A 21,251-nucleotide genomic window follows, 5' to 3' on the forward strand; every position below is an offset into this window, starting at 1 on the left:
ATACGAAGAGTTTATGTCCGAAGTGCCTGCATGTTTGCAACAAAATTCGAAACTTCTAGAAGAAGATGTTATGAAGAAGACAAAGATGCTGTTACAAAACCTTTTTATACAAAGCTGTTATCACGATTGCGAGGATAATATATTGTGCATGAAGAATGACGTGCACACAAATACATACATGTCGGCACGGGATGTCGTGCACGATCCAATGAACTACATCAAACTCCGCCATATGCAGCATCAGAGGCAGCTGTACAAACTGAGAGTAGCACACTCTGAAAGTGGCAGCAATTCTTACTCCCCATCAAGACCACCCTCGTCCTTGGCTTCACAATCAGACACACCGCTCAGTGTTATCATCCATGACACTCCTGACTACACTTATTATCCCCACAGGTTGAATTAAGGTACAATATTGTACTTGCTCATTATAAGTTACTATTCAAATTAAATATGTATTCATGTGTATGTTTTATTTTTTACATTATTGCCATTTCTAATTTAAACTAATACTTTCAAGCTGCGTTATGAGGTCCATGTGCTTGAAGGTGTCTGGACTCTTGGTAAATGTTCGCAACAACTCAAGTTTAGCTTCATCCTTGCCACTGTAGTACATCTGGAATTGATTGGCTAGACAGCGAGCTTCCTGACCGTTCAGTACATTCTGTAAATAAATAAGTGTTGATTAATTTATAAGTGAGTGAAGTTCCTGTAATCATTGTCATCACAAGAGCTGACCTTGTCATATTCACCACGCATCAGCACTATCCCCTTGGCCAGCAGCTCAGTGTAGTGCACAATGGTGAGGCACTCGGGAGCATTCTCCTTATGCACCTATCAACATACATGCACATAAATCATAGATTCATGCTTGACACGTTGACTGAAGTCAACTGTGACGGGGCCGGGTTGAAGGTGAACAAACCTGGTATGCTAAGAGAGGTGTGAAGTGGACTGTGTGCCCGTAACTTTGACACATGATAAACTCGTAGCCCTGGTCGCGAGGCAGGGGGAACAGGAATGTGGGGAACTCCTTGGTTTGCTCTTGTTGAGCTCTGTACAAGTCATTTGGAATTATTGCTGATATAACTTCTTTGTTCTTGTGATATTCTTCCCAAATAGTTTGAATTTCTGCAGCATCCTTATCTTGAACCAGATCTATTTTTAAAATATCATTAAGTTTTTTCTCCTGTGCTTCAGATTGATCTTTTAGTGCTTCCTTGGGGTTCAAAACTGAAGAAAACTGCCTGTAAAAAATAGAACAGATAACAATAGAATAATGCAGATGGACTTGGACAAATTAATAATGCATGAATGGATCACCTGGTGTCCACGGATGCAAACTTTTTCTTCTTCTCCTCTTCTCTAGCTTTCTGCTGCTCTTCAACTCTTTGCATAAACTCTTCGGGAGACGTTTTTTGCAGGTCTGCTATTCGAGTAGCATACTTCTCATAATATGGATTAGTTTTAAGATTCTCCAGTGCCTTTTCCATGTTTGGTGAAGTTAAACTTAAAGTTCGCCAACTAGATGTTATATAATTTACACGCTGTGAACCTTTCAATAGATATCTTATTCCCAGAGCCATAACCTAAGGAACAGAGCACTACGCATTAACTATGTTGAATGCTGGAGCTTCAATAAAAATCAAAACTCATATAGTTATTCAGAGTAATTCTTCCGCCGCAACAGTAGAAAGAATATTTACATTTAACAACCGGTTGACGGCAATAGTACTGAATAACACTTCTTTATCGTCTCCATCTGACTGACGCTAGTGACAATGACAATTGACAAGTGACAGGTTAATAACAAAAATTAATGCAACTAGCAACTGGCAAACTGTCGCCATAATTAAAAAAAAACTGGCACACTGGGTTGCATAGCAGTCGAAAAAATGCGACGAATATTTCTATTGTATTTTATTTAATACTGTGCTATTAAGAAATGCATCGTAAAGCCAGAATTGCAACAACCAAGCTAAACAAAAAAACTTACTAACTGGCCGGTTTCAACATGATTGATATTGCGTATATCAATTCATATTGCGTTATTGGCAAAATTTCGCTTAAAACCAAGATCTCCACCAAAATAAAAATAAAACTAACAAATTACATTAAATTTGATCAAAGACAAAAATTTGGCCTTTGGATAGCACAACTCTGGAGTGCGCACAGCTCGCTGCTTATGACAGCATTTGACAGCACGCATATTTCTATTGTTCTGTGTCATCTGTTCTGTCTGTGTGCATTCTGGATTTGTTGATATGCAGTTAAAGCCTTTGAATAATCTGTAAAACCAGATGGATAACTATTCGAGGGTTGAAAAAATTGGAGAAGGGACTTATGGTGTGGTGTACAAAGCTAAAGAAAGGCAAACAGGAAAAGAAATCGCTTTAAAAAAAATCAAACTCGAGAAGTAAGTTTTCGCGCCAAAAATTGACATAATATTTTTGATTGATGCCACTCATTCCACATTTCCACAACGTCTCATAACTTGTTAAAATTAAGTCAATAATTAGAATAATTGCTAGATTACCTCATACAACATAGATTTCCTACACGTTTAGCATGTTCTTCGTATTGAATGACGACAATTCGATCCCAAAAGCATATAATATGCTTAAGACAATTGAACTATTTGAAGGTTTGAGAAATACAGAAATTCTCTTTTATTTATGAGATTTATGTGTATATAAGAAAGTAGCCGACTTAGAATATAATAGCTGATAGCATCTTTGATAGCTCTGTTTGTCTGCACACATATGATACTCCCTACTATAACCATTTGAAACATGATTAAATTTAACCTCCTTGACAGTAACAGATGAATGATATTGAGTAATGACTTGTGTCAGTGAGCCCGAGGGAGTGCCGTCGACCGCGCTGCGGGAGATCTCCGTGCTGCGTGGTCTGCGCCACCCGGCCGTGGTGCAGCTGCTGGACGTGTTGCTAGCCGACAATAAGCTGTTCCTTGTGTTCGAGTTTCTGCACATGGACCTAAAACGCCTTATGGATATCACCAAAGGACCGCTTCGTCTAGACCTTGCAAAGGTTATTACTGGCATATCTATACTAATATTATAAAGCTGAAGAGTTTGATTGTTTGTTTGAATGCGCTAATCTCAGAAACTACTGGTCCCATTTGAAAAATTTTTTCAGTGTTACCAATGTAAGCAGAGTACCAGTAAAATCAATTATTATAGTGTAATGTAGTATTCTACGTATGCCTCCTTTAAGATAGTCAGCCGAGGAAAACTGGTGACTAATCACCAACTCAATTCCTGTTGATCCAGTCCCCTTATTATCATGGTGCTTTTGTATGGGATGATGTAAACTATAAAATTAGTCAGATGTACTATTTTCGATATTATTATGAATTGCAAAATTTCAGAGTTAGTAACAAAACAAAGAGTTGATAACAAATTTTTACTGCTTAAAATTACATTAGAATGGTTAATGAAGCAAGAAGCGTGTTTCATGTCCAATAAATATTTGTACACAGAGCTATTTACGGCAGCTGCTAGAGGGGGTGGCATACTGTCATGCGCACCGCGTGCTGCACCGTGACTTGAAGCCGCAGAACCTGCTGGTGGACGCGGAGGGCAGCATCAAACTCGCCGATTTCGGGTTGGCGCGCGCCTTCGGCATCCCGGTTCGCGCCTACACTCACGAGGTGGTGACGCTGTGGTACCGCGCGCCCGAGATCCTGCTCGGCGCCAAGTTCTACTCGACCGCCGTGGACGTGTGGAGCCTCGCCTGCATCTACGCGGAGATGGTGAGCGGGCGCACGCTGTTCCCCGGCGACAGCGAGATCGACCAGCTGTTCCGCGTGTTCCGCGCGCTCGGCACGCCCGGCGAGCGCGTGTGGGCGGGCGCGCGCCGCCTGCCCGAGTACCGCGCCGCCTTCCCGCGCTGGCCCGCCAAGCCGGCGCGCGCGCTGCTGCCGGCCGCCGCGCGCGCCGCGCCGCACGCGCCCGCGCTGTTCGAGGCCATGCTGCGCTACGAGCCCAGCGAGCGCGTGCCGGCGCGCGCCGCGCTGGCGCACCCCTACCTGGCCGACGCGCGCCGCACGCCGCCCGACCTGCCCGCGCGCGCCGCCACGCCCGACTGACCGAACCTCCGCGTAACTTATTCTCTATTAAACTATTGATCTGAACGCGTGTCTTTATACTCCGACCGCGTCTCCCGACCCGTTCGTTATAGGAGACCTAATTCATTTAACCTGAAACCTCAAAATTATCATTCCATCGCTATGCGCCACGATGTTAGCCTTTACGGGCGTCCGATTAATAATACGACCATCAGAGAAATCCTATTCGGTTGAGGTCGTATACGTAGTCGACTGCGCAGGAGTTGAGTGTGCGTAATACGGGACTAGGCAGGTGTCCACTCCTCCATCGAGAATTTGATTGGACTCAGGCACGGCAGACAGGCTCGCGAATTTCCGAGGAGCCGTCTAGCATTCGTTCTTTTACGGCTGGTCTTCTTATCGATTGCCACTATCTATTACCTTGGTAAATTGAGAATTCTCATGGCTATACCGTAACGAATTATCGTAAAAATAGAGTAAAATTGTTCAGCACCCCTAGCGGATTTTTGCAACAACTATGTTCTTCAATGGCGCCATTTTCCATCAATAAAATATTTTTTCAATTTTTAATTTTAATAATTTATTTAAATAACCATATTGGATCATTTTAGGAAGAAGAGGCTGAATAGGTATTTTTTTTTACTTTGCCTGCATCAACGTAGGCAAAAATAGACGCAGTTTTTTTTAATACGTTTAAAATTGAACGTAGTTAAGCAGAAAGGACTCAGTCCACGCTTTGGCCACAGTGGAGTTAGGTATGCAATCATTCTCCTGAGGGTCAAATCTATGATGTAGTGAAATCCCTATTTTTGAAATGTACATAGAAACTACTTTTCCTACTAGCTCGACTCAACTCACAGTATGAAGAGTGTCAAAATGTACCCTCAGGAGAATGATAACATGTTTGACTTCGACCAATTAGTTTATACACAATTATTACCAATCAAGTTTAATTTAAAGAACAAATTTTCAGAACGATACTTCTTTCTTTTCTGACTCACTTTAAATGTCAAGTTTTCGATACTCGATAGCTCGCGACTCTGCCGGATTGCGCTGGTTTTTGCTTAACGAGTAGCTCGATACCAATGTATGGTACTCGATAGCGTGACGTTAGTATCGAATGTACAGTCGATACGAGCTACCGGACATTTGGACGGTGTACGTGGGGCCGAATCCAACACGTAGAGGCCCTTTTTAAACGGCTTTCATCTTTCAATAATGTTTGGTAACGCAATCCAGTGATTTTCGCCGTTTACACTATAAAATGCACCCAAGGACAATCACCGGACTGTGTGGAACTATGGGAAAAAACTACTTGGGCTATTGGGATGGGGCGCTTATGGACTGGGAAACAGGGGATCTACGCCTGCCGATAACAATGTTGAAAACATGTAAAAATGGCAGGCGGAGACTTGCCAACTCACAAACTGGGCCACCCTAAACAAGTCGCATCAATAGCAACAAGACGTGAGCGGCTGAAGAATGGAGAGGCCTCGCTGGACGTTAAACTCAGATCACTTGCTCCTTAAGGGTCCGGCATCACTGGCCCACTAGCCATTTACGCTTAGCCCGTCGTCCGAGCAGAGTGGAAGCTCTGCTCTTGCGACTCTACTCTGGACGGCCAACGAAGGCAAGCCAGAGGCGGGTGACCGCTTCCTCGTCAGTTTTCACTCCGACCAGCCAACTGAGGCAAGCCGGAGATGAGGAAGGGTGACTTTCCCCTGGAGCACTCATGTTCCGCGTGGTCGCTACTCCCCGTCACCTCGCCTCAAGGTGCTCTGCGGGCTAGTTAAATTATTATTATTATTAAATTATTTTCCATTTTTCATTGGTAATTATAGATAATTACCCATTTACCGTAGTATATCGATAGAAGGGAGCGGCGCGGTGCGTCCTATAAAATGCATATCTTGGCTAAATCCGTTTCCACCAGAGCTAAGGTATAAGCATCAATGAATATGATTACACATTTGGACATCGAACGCATTTATAGCAACATTGCATAGCACATTTTTTGGCGATTCTTTGTGATTCCGCCAATTTCAACGTGAATAGCACATCTAAATTCTCAGGTAGAAAGGCATCCAGTGACGTTGTTGCAGCTTAAGTGTATATGTCAATTAACAAAACTAGGGCTCCCGCCTCCCAATCTTGGTATACCGAGATTTGGCTATTGCGCGATCTCGCATTACTCTTCAATGCTGTAAGGTGCTGCATTGCGGGACTGAAATAAAACTTACACGCGACATATTGGTCACGCGATTGCTTGATGATAGGATGGTAAAAATTGATATCGATATTCTGCAGACGACTAATAATATTATTAGAGGTATGCTAATAGAGTTATGCTGTTATTCATTGACTTAAACGTCCTTTACAAAATAGATACTATATGCAACAAATACCGAGATTAATATTGTTTTATCAAATAAAGCTGGTATCATTATTTCTGATTTTGACATTATATAGCAGTTTGCATCTGTCAATTTACTGTCATTACAGTCAATCTTCATTTCATTTTGAAACAATTGGGGGTTATGTGTTTATTTATAAATAATAATATTATATTATACTTTTATACTCTTCGTTAGCGAGAAATTGAAGCAGTAAAATATTATTATTATTATATCCCGTGACATAATAATTGACATCCGACAGCATTGATATTTTATGTTTTGTTTAAAATTGTGTGTACATAGTGGTCGTGGAGATCTAAGAGCATATTAATTGAAATTAACACTAAACACAATGTCTATAGAAATTGAATCAGCTGAGTAAGTAGTAGTGTATGCAGAGGTGTAATAGTTGTGTTAGCCGGTGCACTGACAGGCGTCGTTTGTTGTGTTTTCAGCGTGATCCGGTTGATACAGCAGTACTTGAAAGAGTCCAACCTCACCAAGACATTACAAACTCTGCAGGTATGTCTCCTCCTCCTCTTAGCCTACTTTACAACGCTCATATTGCGTTATACAATATATTATATGGGAATTGTAAACTATGGCATAGACAAACACATTCCTTGTTAGTTTTTGTGGAATGTTATCAAATACTATTGAAATTGGTGTGAATGAGTTATGAAAATGTCACAAACATGGCTACTGAGCCTACATTTCACATTTGTAATATTAGTTTAGTTGTCCTTGAATTATATCCTGCATTCTTAGTTCTATATCTTACTATATCCTGTCATTACTTTGGTTTACACTTTACATACAACATAATTACTTAGTACAACTGCATGTTTGGCCCAGTGGTTAACATGGTCACCTCACCACAATGGCCACAGCACGGTGTTTGGTGGGTTTGAATCCCACCTGGACAAATATTTGAGCATGTATTATAGTAACCTGACAACTGGGAATCATGTTTGCATAATTCTAAATACATATACCTACTAATAAATATAATGAATTATTCCACCTCAATACAAATAATAACATGCATAAGTGGGACACTCAGAAAATTTTGCCCAACTTAATAAAATGTTATACTGTGTATATGTTTCTTTTTCATCTATTTAAACATCTCTTTACTACTATTTAATCAAAGTTTCATGCATGTAAACCAATTTATAAAATCTTTTCCTAATGCCTTTTAGTAATAGTATAATGCAGTGATAGGATATTGGTATAAGTTGATACCTCCCACGCAAGTGGTCGCAGGTCGAACCTGAGGCAACACACCAATGACATTTCAAAATTATGTGTGTATTAGAAAAAATTCTACACATGCTCCAATGCTAAATAAACTTTGTAAGGAAACCTTGCATACCTAAAATTTGTTTAATACATTTGTTGAGGGCATGCAAAGTCCCCAACCCACACTTAGCCAGGGTGGTGGTCTCAAGGCCTAAACCCTCCCTCATTACGGGAGGAGACCCTTGCCCAGCAGTGGGACATTCATGGGCTAAATTTATTTTATTTACTTTTAATGCCTCTTAGACCTCTTTTCTGCAGCATATTTGAAGGAGTTTGAAGGCTGCTAGCATCATTTGGCTTTTTTTTTTTTTTTTTTTTATATCACCATATTTTAACAAGTCACCTATTTTAGTGCTTTAAAATGCGCCAAGATATCCCTGAAAAAATGTGACGAACATTTTAATTTGAAACTTATGTATTTACGAGTATACTCGTGAATAAGTTGTTTTTTTGTTTTTTTTTTTTTTTAAATAAAGTAAAACTCGATACTGTCCCATAAAAAAATAAAAACTGTTATTCGCATAATTTTCTGAGTGCCCCAGTATAAAAATAAAATATGTTCAACACACATACTTTGTAGCGGGTGGGCTTTAAGGATATTACATTAAAAAATGCTATTTCTGAACTTAAAAGTTCTACTAAAGTACCTTATAATATTATGTCACAATGTCATAAAACCGTTTCAGTATATTCAAGCTATGGTAAAATAGATAGATTAATATAGACGCTTGACGATCTGCAGGAAGAGACGGGAGTGTCGCTGAACACGGTGGACAGCGTGGACGGGTTCTGCGCGGACATCAACAACGGGCACTGGGACACGGTGCTGAAGGTCACCGCCTCGCTGAAGCTGCCCGACAAGAAGCTCATGGAGCTGTACGAGCAGGTGGTGCTGGAGCTCATCGAGCTGCGCGAGCTCGGCGCCGCGCGCTCGCTGCTGCGCCAGACGCACCCCTGCCTGCTCATGAAGCAGCAGGAGACCGACCGCTACATCCACCTCGAGAACCTGCTGGCGCGCTCGTACTTCGACCCGCGCGAGGCGTACGGCAGCGGCGGCGGCAAGGAGCGGCGCCGCGCCTGCATCGCCGCGTCGCTGGCGGGCGAGGTGTCCGTCGTGCCCAGCTCCCGCCTGCTGGCGCTGCTGGGGCAGGCGCTCAAGTGGCAGCAGCACCAGGGCCTCCTGCCGCCCGGTACGCCCCACCACTGTGTCGCTGTGTAGCCTGGCACCGCTCCCCACTCGCTCCCCACTCGGTCGGTCAATATTAGCAACCGTTGTACTTCCGCAGGTACCACCATCGACTTGTTCCGAGGTAAGGCGGCCATCCGCGACGAGGAGGACGACCAGTGCCCCACGCAGCTCTCCAAGATCATCAAGTTCGGCCAGAAGTCTCACGTACAGTGCGCCAGGTGACTCGTCTCTCACTATCGTTGGTTACATTCGTGAGATACGTACGTTAGAAGGCGAGGGATCCGAGCACCGTTGACTGTTGCAGATTTTCGCCGGACGGTCAGTACCTGGTGACGGGCTCGGTGGACGGGCTGGTCGAGGTGTGGAACTTCACGACCGGCAAGATCCGCAAGGACCTGCGCTACCAGGCGCACGAGGAGTACATGAGCATGGAGGAGGCGGTGCTCAGCCTCGCGTTCGGCCGCGACAGCGACACCCTCGCCGCCGGCTCCAACGACGGCAAGATCAAGGTATCGCCCCCCGCGCCCCCCCTCTTCCCGTCCCCGCGCCCCGCTCGCTGTCACAGACGCTGACTCTGTCTCTCCCGCAGGTGTGGAAGGTGTCGACGGGGCAGGTGCTGCGCAAGCTGGAGCGCGCGCACTCCAAGGGCGTGACGTGCCTGCAGTTCACCCGCGACAACACGCAGATCCTGTCCGCCTCGTTCGACCGCACCATCAGGTACGAGCGCGAGGAGAGCAGTGCTAGTCGGTGAGTAGCGGTACACCGGTACACTAACGCGACCGTCTCGTCGGCAGGATCCACGGCCTGAAGTCGGGCAAGATGCTGAAGGAGTTCCGCGGCCACTCGTCGTTCGTGAACGAGGCGGTGTTCACGCCGGACGGGCACAGCGTGCTGAGCGGCTCGTCGGACGGCAGCGTGAAGGTGTGGTCGGTGCGCACGGGCGAGTGCACCGCCACGCTCAAGCCGCTCGGCAGCGGCGAGCCGCCCGTCAACTCGCTGCTGCTCACGCCCAAGAACCCCGACCACTTCGTGGTGTGCAACCGCACCAACACGGTGGTGATCATGAACATGCAGGGCCAGATCGTGCGCTCGTTCTCGTCCGGGCGCCGCGAGCAGGAGGGCGGCGCGCTGGTGTCGGCCGCGCTCAGCGCGCGCGCGCGCCTCGTGTACTGCGCCGGCGAGGACCTGGTGCTCTACGCCTTCTGCACGGCCACCGGCAAGCTGGAGCGCACCATCAACATCCACGACAAGGCCGTCATCGGCCTCACGCACCACCCGCACCAGAACCTGCTCGCCACCTACGGCGAGGACGGCCTGCTCAAACTGTGGAAGCCCTAGACGTGCTCTTAGACTGTCGCTACTGTAATGTTCAGTAGATTTCAATGATAATGTATCTCGTGATTAAGCGTTATAATAAGTAAAAATAAATAAAATTAAGATCTAAATTGTGTTTTATTACCTATACCACGAAAAAAAAAAAAAAAAAAAGTGAAGCCTTTGAAATCAGAAGACATTAGAACTAGAAAGTGGGCGCGTCCTGTGCCCTAATTCCTAATATCACCTGTAGGAGAAGGAGTATCGAGTTGAACGAAATGAACAAAATTAACAAGATGAATGAATGAAATGATTGCGATAAATAAATAAATGAACGTGATGAAATAAATGAACAAAGTCAACGAAATGAAAAAAGTGATCGGAATTATCCAAACGAACGGATTGAATGAAACGAATAAATGAAATACATTAACGAAATAAATGATTGAGCGCAATGAATGAATAAAATGTAAGAAATAAATGCAATGAATGAAATGAACGAAATAAATGAATTGAATTGAATTGAACGAAATAAATGAAATGAACGAAATAAAAAAAAAAAATAATTACGAAATGAATGAAATTAACGAAATGAAAAAAAAAAAAAATGTACGAAATGAATGAAATGAACGAAATGAATGTAATGAACGAAATGAATATAATGAACGAAATGAATATAATGAACGAAATGAATGAAATGAACGAAATGAAAAAAAAAAAAAAAATTCAATCCCAATCCCAAACCCATTCCCAATCCCAATCCCAATCCCAACCTCAAAACATTTTAAGTCATCAAAAGCAATACATCAATAATTCTCGTGTGATTTCGAAATCTTATAAAATCTCCCTAAAATTACATAACATCTCCCTGAAATTACATAACAACTTCCTAAAAACTTATAAAATCTGCCTGAAATCTTATAACATCTCCCTGAAATTACATAATAACTTCCTGAAACATTAAAACATTTCCCTGAAATTATACAGGGTGTAAACGACGGTTAACCGAAAACTTCAGTGTTAATTTTGTGGCACTAAATGCGCGAAATTTACTTCAACCATTTTTCTCGGAAATGATTGGTTCCCGAGTTAGTCATTTTTGAGCATTCAATGTATAGTGAACAACGCGATATATCTCCGCGCATGCCTACGAGATTTCTGGCGGCGGCGGCGCGCTGAGCGACGACATGTCGCGACGCGTCGTAGGTATCAAAATCAAAATCAAATCATTTATTCATTTAGGTCAAATGTTGACACTTACGATAGTCGTTACAATTACTGAATCTACCACTAGCTCGGAAAGGGGGTAGAGCCTTATGAGAAGAGCTAGCGAGAAACTCACGGCCACTCTTTTCAATCGCCAAAAGTTTTACAATGTGGTTGATACAATAATTGATCATGCGAGGAGCTGCCAACAATCAGCGGTACGTACGCGTACCACCACGTCTATGCGCTCACTAGTATGTATTATTAGATAACAATCTCATGTATCGTTTATGGTAGGTATCGTAAGTAAGCTCGTATGTTACAATAGCTCATAGTAAAATTGTAAGTAGGTAGATACCTACTTGGCTTACGTGAAATCAAACAATAATAGCAAAATGTAACCAATAATAAGAAAGTGCTAAAACGAATTGTTATCAATGTCTATCAACACGCAATTACTTGGTGTATGGCGAGAGTTTGAGTAGGTACCTTTGGATCCGGACGTACAGGTGCAGAGCACGCCGTGCACTTCCACGTGCTTCACCATACATAGCACATCAACATTTCTTCCTATTTACGAACACAACTGCACTTCGAAAACAATAACAACAAAAATAATAACAATAAAAACACTAACAACTCAAAACCGAAACAATAACAAGTAATAATAAACAACAGTTCACACACGACACGACGAATAGGACATAACGAACGACACCGGTGAAGAGCTTCCGTCTTCCGCGAGCGAATTGCTCGAACTATCAAAGAGAGCCGCCGGCGCGGGCGCCTCTCCGCTCACTCGTGCCGCCCCTCGCCCGCGCCACCCGCTCCCTCCGCGCCGTCCGCGCGCGCGCCGCCGATTTAGTGACGAGCGACGAGTTAGGATCCCAGCGAGAGATTAGATTGAATAAAATATTGATGTGGCATTAGGTACTATTTTTACTTGTCACAGTTGTTACTCGTTGCATTGTAGTTTTATTCAAATACCGAATAACATTACAAACATTATTGATGTAAGTTTAAAATACCTACTTTGATATTTAATAACATAAAATCAGATTAAAGTAAATAAAATAAACACGAAACGTTTATTTAATTAAACCATAAAAAATGTAGGTACATAACAATGATAACAATCAATATCCATTAATATTCTTATCAGAGAAACTAACTTATCATAATTCATTATCCCCGGAGAATTACTTAGCATTCATTTTGTCGCATCCCATCTATGTAACATCCTCGCGCGGTCGCGGCGTCACGCGTCACTACGGCCATCTACTTTTCGAGTCGCACCGCGCTTGTATGAAGTATGAATGAGCGTGTAAATATCGAATAGAATAATAAGTTTGCAAGAACAAATAGAACAAAGTGACAATACTTGTTAAATTGTTTATTAGAGATTTTTATAGCGCTAAAGAATATCAATAGGATTTTTTGTCGTTCTGTATGTATTTGTACGTGTAATAATAATAAGATATCACACATTTTAAATCTTATTAATGTACCTTTTATCGGAGAGCGGGATAATTATGTCATTTTCATCAAATACTAAGTAACGCTGCATACTAGTGAGAGTGAGGCTGACAGCTGTGTGCGTAATCGTGTCTGTGTGGTGCGCGTAGGTACGTCGACCGTCGCGGCCGGCCGCCGCCGGCGCGGTGTCGTTGGCCGCGGACAGCTGATAGCGAATTTATACGTTGTTTTAATCCATTGCTGTTTTTTGTGAAAAACAGTAATATGACGGATTTTTTCTCATATTCATGTTGCACTGTGTAGTATTAACGAAATAATACCAAAAAAAAAATTAAAAAAACGCATAAAAAATCGGAAAAATCATGAAAAAAGCGATGAAAATTTTCAACGCCATAAGCACCAGAATCATGTCTAGAATCATTTTTTTTTCGTTTTCGGTAGCCTGTCTGTTACACCCTGTATAATTACTCCCTAAAATAACACAATATCTTCCTGAAATCTTCTAACATCTCCCTAAACTCTTATAAAAAAATCGCCCTGAAATTATATTATGATTATTATTATAAAAATTACATAATTACTTCCTGAAAACACATAACATCTTCCTGAAATCTTATGTAATCTCCCTGAAATGATAATATGACTACCCGAAATAACCCAACATCTTCCTGAAATATTGTTATATCTCCCTGAAATCTTGTAAGATCTCCCTGAAATGATAATATGACTCCCTGAAATAACACAATATCTTCCTGAAATCTTATATTATATCCCTGAAAACTTATAAACTCTCCTTGAAAACTTATGAAATCTCCCTGAAATCTCATAACATACTCCTGAAATTACATAATGACTAACTCAAATCTAATACAATCTCCATGAAATGTAAAACAATCTCCCTGAAATGTAATACAATCTCCCTGACATGTAAACAATCTCCCTGAAATCTTTAACATTGATGTAATTGATGAATAAATGATGGTAATTAATGAATAATTGATGAGTAGTTAGTGAAAAATTCATGAATAATTAATGAGTAGTTAGTGAAAAATTCATGAATAATTAATGAGTAATCAATGTAAATGTTGGGAAAGAAGTGTGATTCCGACGGCAAGTAGGTGTGACAAGCGACCTGTATAAAGGAAGGTTAGGTTAGGTTAGGTTAGGTTAGGTTAGGTTAGGTTAGGTTAGGTTAGGTTAGGTTAGGTTAGGTTAGGTTAGGTTAGGTTAGGTTAGGTTAGGTTAGGTTAGGTTAGGTTAGGTTAGGTTAGGTTAGGTTAGGTTAGGTTAGGTTAGGTTAGGTTAGGTTAGGTTAGGTTAGGTTAGGTTAGGTTAGGTTAGGTTAGGTTAGGTTAGGTTAGGTTAGGTTAGGTTAGGTTAGGTTAGGTTAGGTTAGGTTAGGTTAGGTTAGGTTAGGTTAGGTTAGGTTAGGTTAGGTTAGGTTAGGTTAGGTTAGGTTAGGTTAGGTTAGGTTAGGTTAGGTTAGGTTAGGTTAGGTTAGGTTAGGTTAGGTTAGGTTAGGTTAGGTTAGGTTAGGTTAGGTTAGGTTAGGTTAGGTTAGGTTAGGTTAGGTTAGGTTAGGTTAGGTTAGGTTAGGTTAGGTTAGGTTAGGTTAGGTTAGGTTAGGTTAGGTTAGGTTAGGTTAGGTTAGGTTAGGTTAGGTTAGGTTAGGTTAGGTTAGGTTAGGTTAGGTTAGGTTAGGTTAGGTTAGGTTAGGTTAGGTTAGGTTAGGTTAGGTTAGGTTAGGTTAGGTTAGGTTAGGTTAGGTTAGGTTAGGTTAGGTTAGGTTAGGTTAGGTTAGGTTAGGTTAGGTTAGGTTAGGTTAGGTTAGGTTAGGTTAGGTTAGGTTAGGTTAGGTTAGGTTAGGTTAGGTTAGGTTAGGTTAGGTTAGGTTAGGTTAGGTTAGGTTAGGTTAGGTTAGGTTAGGTTAGGTTAGGTTAGGTTAGGTTAGGTTAGGTTAGGTTAGGTTAGGTTAGGTTAGGTTAGGTTAGGTTAGGTTAGGTTAGGTTAGGTTAGGTTAGGTTAGGTTAGGTTAGGTTAGGTTAGGTTAGGTTAGGTTAGGTTAGGTTAGGTTAGGTTAGGTTAGGTTAGGTTAGGTTAGGTTAGGTTAGGTTAGGTTAGGTTAGGTTAGGTTAGGTTAGGTTAGGTTAGGTTAGGTTAGGTTAGGTTAGGTTAGGTTAGGTTAGGTTAGGTTAGGTTAGGTTAGGTTAGGTTAGGTTAGGTTAGGTTAGGTTAGGTTAGGTTAGGTTAGGTTAGGTTAGGTTAGGTTAGGTTAGGTTAGGTTAGGTTAGGTTAGGTTAGGTTAGGTTAGGTTAGGTTAGGTTAGGTTAGGTTAGGTTAGGTTAGGTTAGGTTAGGTTAGGTTAGGTTAGGTTAGGTTAGGTTAGGTTAGGTTAGGTTAGGTTAGGTTAGGTTAGGTTAGGTTAGGTTAGGTTAGGTTAGGTTAGGTTAGGTTAGGTTAGGTTAGGTTAGGTTAGGTTAGGTTAGGTTAGGTTAGGTTAGGTTAGGTTAGGTTAGGTTAGGTTAGGTTAGGTTAGGTTAGGTTAGGTTAGGTTAGGTTAGGTTAGGTTAGGTTAGGTTAGGTTAGGTTAGGTTAGGTTAGGTTAGGTTAGGTTAGGTTAGGTTAGGTTAGGTTAGGTTAGGTTAGGTTAGGTTAGGTTAGGTTAGGTTAGGTTAGGTTAGGTTAGGTTAGGTTAGGTTAGGTTAGGTTAGGTTAGGTTAGGTTAGGTTAGGTTAGGTTAGGTTAGGTTAGGTTAGGTTAGGTTAGGTTAGGTTAGGTTAGGTTAGGTTAGGTTAGGTTAGGTTAGGTTAGGTTAGGTTAGGTTAGGTTAGGTTAGGTTAGGTTAGGTTAGGTTAGGTTAGGTTAGGTTAGGTTAGGTTAGGTTAGGTTAGGTTAGGTTAGGTTAGGTTAGGTTAGGTTAGGTTAGGTTAGGTTAGGTTCGCCCTGGTTCAGTCCTGGAGTCCAGCGCCTGAGGGTCCGGCTGACGTGGAGGCGGAGGCTCAATGGCTCGCGGACGCTATGTCGCGCGTTTGCGACGCGTCAATGCCGCGGGCCCGCCCCTGCCCTCCCAGACGTCAGGTGTACTGGTGGTCGCCAGAGATCGCGCAGATCCGTCAAGACTGCGTGATCGCAAGACGCCGGTACGCCCGTAGCCGGCGCCGTCGCCGTAATGAGGCCCGTGAGGCCGAATTGTATGCCGCCTACAGGGACTGTCGTCGTGCCCTGTCGGTGGCTGTTGCGGAGGCCAAAATCAGGGCCTGGGAGGAGTTCCTGGGGACCCTAGATCGGGACCCCTGGGGGCGGCCATACCAGATGGTGCGTGCAAAATTGCGCCCCTGGGAGCCCCCGGTGACGGAAAGTCTCCACCCCGTGTTCCTGGAGCAGGTATTAACTAGCCTGTTTCCGGACCGGGGAGAACATCCTCCCCCGTTTGCGGCGGCGGCGGATTCGGAGAGCGGTAGCATCGAAGTGACGGAGGAAGCAGTCGCGCCCGAAGTCACCTTGGACGAGTTGCACCGGGCGGTGGATAGGCTAAAAGGCCGCAACACCGCTCCGGGGCCCGACGGAATTCCTGGTCGGGCATGGGTATTGGCTCTACCCAACGCACTCGAATCCAGGGTGATGTGGCTGTTTTCCTCGTGCCTGGCGCAGGGTCAATTTCCCCGTAAGTGGAGGACGGGACGGTTGACCCTGCTGAAGAAGGAGGGACGCCCGCCAGACTCGGCGTCGGCCTTTCGTCCCATAGTCTTGCTCGACGAGGTGGGCAAACTCTTTGAGCGCCTTTTGGCAGCCCGCCTCACGGAGCACTTGATGGGACCAGGACCGGACCTTAGTGAAACACAATTTGGTTTTCGTCGTGGCCGGTCCACGGTCGACGCGATCTCGCGGGTGAGGTCTCTCATTGGGGGTGCAGTGGAAGGTCGAGGGGTGGTCGTGGCGGTGTCTCTTGACATCGCCAACGCTTTTAACACAATTCCCTGGAGCTGCATCCTCGCTGCGCTCAGCCACCACCGCGTGCCGGAGTACCTGCGGAGAGTTTTATCATCTTATCTCTCCGACAGGTCCGTAACGTATCCCACGCGGGATGGGTGGCGCCGGAGGGTCGTCAAGTGCGGTGTTCCGCAGGGGTCAGTTCTTGGTCCGACCCTATGGAACATCGCCTACGATTGGGTGCTGCGGGAACCACTCGTGGCGGGGGTCGACGTGACTTGCTACGCCGACGATACCCTCGTCACGGCCCGCGGCAATACATACCCGGAGGCGGCCCTCTTGGCCACGACCGGCGTCGCCGAAATAGTCAGTAGAATTCGGCGCCTAGGGCTAGTGGTAGCCCTAGAGAAATCCGAGGCCATTTGTTTCCACGGGCCTCGGAAAGCGCCGCCGGTCGGAGCGCAGCTAGTGGTGGGCGGAGTTTCCATCAGCGTCGGTCAGACGATGCGGTATCTGGGCATCGTTCTGGACAGCAGATGGAACTTTCGGGAGCACTTCCGTCGCCTCGCGCCCAAACTTGTCGGGGCTGCGGGGGCATTGGGAAGACTGCTGCCGAACCTGGGGGGACCCTCGGGCGCATGCCGTCGTCTTTACACCGGCGTTGTGCGTTCGATGGCTCTCTACGGGGCGCCCATCTGGGTGGATGCCCTGAATCGCCGGAATATTGCGGTCCTCCAAAGACCGCAGCGAGTGATGGCGATCAGGGCCATACGGGGATACGTGACCGTCAGCTTCGAGGCGGCATGTGTCCTCGCCGGGACTCCCCCGTGGGACCTCGAGGCTCGTGCCCTGGCGGAACGTTACCGCCAGGTGAGAGCAGGGGAGGTCGAGGGGACCGGATCGCTGCAAACGGGGGCAATGGCGCGGCGTCAGTTCCGCGCCGAAATCCTCCGGCAGTGGTCCGAGCGGTTGGAGGAGCCAAGCGCCGGTGTTCTGACCATCGGCGCTATCCGACCGGTCCTGGATCGGTGGGTCAACAGGCGGCACGGTACGATGACCTTCCGGCTGACGCAGGTCCTCTCCGGACACGGCTGCTTCGGGAGGTACCTGTGTCGGATAGCCGGCAGAGAGGCATCGATGGCTTGCCATCATTGCGGCTGCGCCGAGGACACGGCGGGACATACACTCGCCGTGTGTTCGGCGTGGTCAGGGCCACGTGCGGCGCTAGTTGACGCCACCGGAGCCGATCTGTCGCTCTCGGCCATATGCCAGGCCATGGTCGACAGCGACGAGGCATGGAGCGCAATGGTCACCTTCTGCGAAGAGGTGATCAAGCGCAAGGAGGAAGCGGAGCGGGTCAGAGAGCTGGATCCCCTGGCTGACCCAATCCGACGACGCCGCGTCGGGCGCAGGCGTGCGGCGCATGAGCGCCGTCTTCCTCCTTAGCGGGGACCTCCGGGCGGCGGATATGGGACATCCGTCGCCCACAGGAGTGGTGAGGTTCCCCGGTAGGTGATGGGCGGGTGGTGTCACGTCCATCGTCTCTGGTGTTTGATGCCGTCACTATCCACCCAGACGGCATCACCCAAGGAAGGGCCCCCGTGGTGGGGCAAGCCGCGCATGGCGTGCGTCTTGCGGTGCTTGCGTATAGCGGTTATCCCGGCGCACGTCGTAGCGGAAGCGGTTGGACACCCGTCAGGTGTTTTAGTGGGCTCTCTCGGTGGACCACATACCCCGTTCGCGACGTCCCAGCGCGGCGGGGACCTAGCCGGTGGGTCGTCCCTCTACAGCGACCCCGAATGGTTTCCCTGACGGAAAAAAAAAAAAAAAAAAAAAAAAAAAAAAAAAAAAAAAAAAAAAAAAAAAAAAAAGGTTAGGTTAGGTTAGGTTAGGTTAGGTTAGGTTAGGTTAGGTTAGGTTAGGTTAGGTTAGGTTAGGTTAGGTTAGGTTAGGTTAGGTTAGGTTAGGTTAGGTTAGGTTAGGTTAGGTTAGGTTAGGTTAGGTTAGGTTAGGTTAGGTTAGGTTAGGTTAGGTTAGGTTAGGTTAGGTTAGGTTAGGTTAGGTTAGGTTAGGTTAGGTTAGGTTAGGTTAGGTTAGGTTAGGTTAGGTTAGGTTAGGTTAGGTTAGGTTAGGTTAGGTTAGGTTAGGTTAGGTTAGGTTAGGTTAGGTTAGGTTAGGTTAGGTTAGGTTAGGTTAGGTTAGGTTAGGTTAGGTTAGGTTAGGTTAGGTTAGGTTAGGTTAGGTTAGGTTAGGTTAGGTTAGGTTAGGTTAGGTTAGGTTAGGTTAGGTTAGGTTAGGTTAGGTTAGGTTAGGTTAGGTTAGGTTAGGTTAGGTTAGGTTAGGTTAGGTTAGGTTAGGTTAGGTTAGGTTAGGTTAGGTTAGGTTAGGTTAGGTTAGGTTAGGTTAGGTTAGGTTAGGTTAGGTTAGGTTAGGTTAGGTTAGGTTAGGTTAGGTTAGGTTAGGTTAGGTTAGGTTAGGTTAGGTTAGGTTAGGTTAGGTTAGGTTAGGTTAGGTTAGGTTAGGTTAGGTTAGGTTAGGTTAGGTTAGGTTAGGTTAGGTTAGGTTAGGTTAGGTTAGGTTAGGTTAGGTTAGGTTAGGTTAGGTTAGGTTAGGTTAGGTTAGGTTAGGTTAGGTTAGGTTAGGTTAGGTTAGGTTAGGTTAGGTTAGGTTAGGTTAGGTTAGGTTAGGTTAGGTTAGGTTAGGTTAGGTTAGGTTAGGTTAGGTTAGGTTAGGTTAGGTTAGGTTAGGTTGTCAGTAGAATTCGGCGCCTAGGGCTAGTGGTAGCCCTAGAGAAATCCGAGGCCATTTGTTTCCACGGGCCTCGGAAAGCGCCGCCGGTCGGAGCGCAGCTAGTGGTGGGCGGAGTTTCCATCAGCGTCGGTCAGACGATGCGGTATCTGGGCATCGTTCTGGACAGCAGATGGAACTTTCGGGAGCACTTCCGTCGCCTCGCGCCCAAACTTGTCGGGGCTACGGGGGCATTGGGAAGACTGCTGCCGAACCTGGGGGGACCCTCGGGCGCATGCCGTCGTCTTTACACCGGCGTTGTGCGTTCGATGGCTCTCTACGGGGCGCCCATCTGGGTGGATGCCCTGAATCGCCGGAATATTGCGGTCCTCCAAAGACCGCAGCGAGTGATGGCGATCAGGGCCATACGGGGATACGTGACCGTCAGCTTTGAGGCGGCATGTGTCCTCGCCGGGACTCCCCCGTGGGACCTCGAGGCTCGTGCCCTGGCGGAACGCTACCGCCAGGTGAGAGCAGGGGAGGTCGAGGGGACCGGATCGCTGCAAACGGGGGCAATGGCGCGGCGTCAGTTCCGCGCCGAAATCCTCCGGCAGTGGTCCGAGCGGTTGGAGGAGCCAAGCGCCGGTGTTCTGACCATCGGCGCTATCCGACCGGTCCTGGATCGGTGGGTCAACAGGCGGCACGGTACGATGACCTTCCGGCTGACGCAGGTCCTCTCCGGACACGGCTGCTTCGGGAGGTACCTGTGTCGGATAGCCGGCAGAGAGGCATCGATGGCTTGCCATCATTGCGGCTGCGCCGAGGACACGGCGGGACACACACTCGCCGTGTGTTCGGCATGGTCAGGGCCACGTGCGGCGCTAGTTGACGCCACCGGAGCCGATCTGTCGCTCTCGGCCATATGCCAGGCCATGGTCGACAGCGACGAGGCATGGAGCGCAATGGTCACCTTCTGCGAAGAGGTGATCCAGCGCAAGGAGGAAGCGGAGCGGGTCAGAGAGCTAGATCCCCTAGCTGACCCAATCCGACGACGCCGCGTCGGGCGCAGGCGTGCGGCGCATGAGCGCCGCCTTCCTCCTTAACGGGGACCTCCGGGCGGCGGATATGGGACATCCGTCGTCCACAGGAGTGGTGAGGTTCCCCGGTAGGTGATGGGCGGGTGGTGTCACGTCCATCGTCTCTGGTGTTTGATGCCGTCACTATCCACCCAGACGGCATCACCCAAGGAAGGGCCCCCGTGGTGGGGCAAGCCGCGCATGGCGTGCGTCTTGCGGTGCTTGCGTATAGCGGTTATCCCGGCGCACGTCGTAGCGGAAGCGGTAGGACACCCGTCAGGTGTTTTAGTGGGCTCTCTCGGTGGACCACATACCCCGTTTGCGCCGTCCCAGCGCGGCGGGGACCTAGCCGGTGGGTCGTCCCTCTACAGCGACCCCGAATGGTTTCCCTGACGGAAAAAAAAAAAAAAAAAAAAAAAAAAAAAAAAAGGTTAGGTTAGGTTAGGTTAGGTTAGGTTAGGTTAGGTTAGGTTAGGTTAGGTTAGGTTAGGTTAGGTTAGGTTAGGTTAGGTTAGGTTAGGTTAGGTTAGGTTAGGTTAGGTTAG

General features: G+C 46.3%; 3 protein-coding genes across 4 annotated transcripts; 2 read left to right on the plus strand and 1 right to left on the minus strand.

Moving 5' to 3' along the window:
• Positions 1-458: 458 nt before the first annotated feature.
• Positions 459-1,810, minus strand: LOC142976763 (ATP synthase mitochondrial F1 complex assembly factor 1). Of its 2 annotated transcripts, XM_076120314.1 has the most exons (5): positions 1,707-1,810; positions 1,324-1,589; positions 926-1,247; positions 739-834; positions 459-664 (listed from the first exon to the last, which is right to left on the minus strand). In XM_076120314.1, exons 2-5 carry the CDS (start codon positions 1,584-1,586, stop codon positions 497-499), a joined length of 849 nt encoding a protein of 282 aa, XP_075976429.1. In that variant the 5' UTR covers positions 1,587-1,589; positions 1,707-1,810; the 3' UTR covers positions 459-496. The 2 variants fall into 2 exon arrangements, with proteins under 2 accessions (XP_075976429.1, XP_075976428.1); XM_076120313.1 differs by lacking the exon at positions 1,707-1,810 and having other exon boundaries at positions 1,324-1,700.
• Positions 1,811-2,192: 382 nt separating this feature from the next.
• LOC142976761 (cyclin-dependent kinase 2-like) lies at positions 2,193-4,156 on the plus strand. The gene is made up of 3 exons (XM_076120312.1): positions 2,193-2,416; positions 2,856-3,051; positions 3,503-4,156. The coding sequence occupies exons 1-3, from the start codon at positions 2,301-2,303 to the stop codon at positions 4,109-4,111; spliced, it is 921 nt and encodes a 306-aa protein (XP_075976427.1). The 5' UTR covers positions 2,193-2,300; the 3' UTR covers positions 4,112-4,156.
• A 2,425-nt stretch (positions 4,157-6,581) lies between these two features.
• Smu1 (Smu1 spliceosomal factor) lies at positions 6,582-10,422 on the plus strand. Its single transcript, XM_076120079.1, has 7 exons — positions 6,582-6,864; positions 6,942-7,008; positions 8,531-8,978; positions 9,075-9,195; positions 9,282-9,486; positions 9,567-9,694; positions 9,772-10,422. The coding sequence occupies exons 1-7, from the start codon at positions 6,839-6,841 to the stop codon at positions 10,313-10,315; spliced, it is 1,539 nt and encodes a 512-aa protein (XP_075976194.1). The 5' UTR covers positions 6,582-6,838; the 3' UTR covers positions 10,316-10,422.
• The last annotated feature ends 10,829 nt before the right edge of the window (positions 10,423-21,251 follow it).

This window comes from Anticarsia gemmatalis, chromosome 11, assembly GCF_050436995.1.
Source record: "Anticarsia gemmatalis isolate Benzon Research Colony breed Stoneville strain chromosome 11, ilAntGemm2 primary, whole genome shotgun sequence".
In the NCBI taxonomy this organism is placed as follows: Eukaryota; Metazoa; Arthropoda; class Insecta; order Lepidoptera; family Erebidae; genus Anticarsia; species Anticarsia gemmatalis.

What these genes read in the sequence shown, in the direction of transcription:
- LOC142976761 (XM_076120312.1), top strand. Translation starts at nt 2,301, where the DNA reads ATGGATAACTATTCGAGGGTTGAAAAAATTGGAGAAGGGACTTATGGT. An exon ending in AAAAAAATCAAACTCGAGAA is followed by an intron (nt 2,417 to 2,855) that starts GTAAGTTTTCGC and finishes GACTTGTGTCAG; the next exon opens with TGAGCCCGAGGGAGTGCCGT. An exon ending in TTCGTCTAGACCTTGCAAAG is followed by an intron (nt 3,052 to 3,502) that starts GTTATTACTGGC and finishes ATTTGTACACAG; the next exon opens with AGCTATTTACGGCAGCTGCT.
- LOC142976763 (XM_076120314.1), bottom strand. Translation starts at nt 1,586, where the DNA reads ATGGCTCTGGGAATAAGATATCTATTGAAAGGTTCACAGCGTGTAAAT. An exon ending in TTTGCATCCGTGGACACCAG is followed by an intron (nt 1,248 to 1,323) that starts GTGATCCATTCA and finishes TATTTTTTACAG; the next exon opens with GCAGTTTTCTTCAGTTTTGA. An exon ending in CACCTCTCTTAGCATACCAG is followed by an intron (nt 835 to 925) that starts GTTTGTTCACCT and finishes GTATGTTGATAG; the next exon opens with GTGCATAAGGAGAATGCTCC.
- Smu1 (XM_076120079.1), top strand. Translation starts at nt 6,839, where the DNA reads ATGTCTATAGAAATTGAATCAGCTGA. An exon ending in AGACATTACAAACTCTGCAG is followed by an intron (nt 7,009 to 8,530) that starts GTATGTCTCCTC and finishes GACGATCTGCAG; the next exon opens with GAAGAGACGGGAGTGTCGCT. An exon ending in TCGTTCGACCGCACCATCAG is followed by an intron (nt 9,695 to 9,771) that starts GTACGAGCGCGA and finishes TCTCGTCGGCAG; the next exon opens with GATCCACGGCCTGAAGTCGG.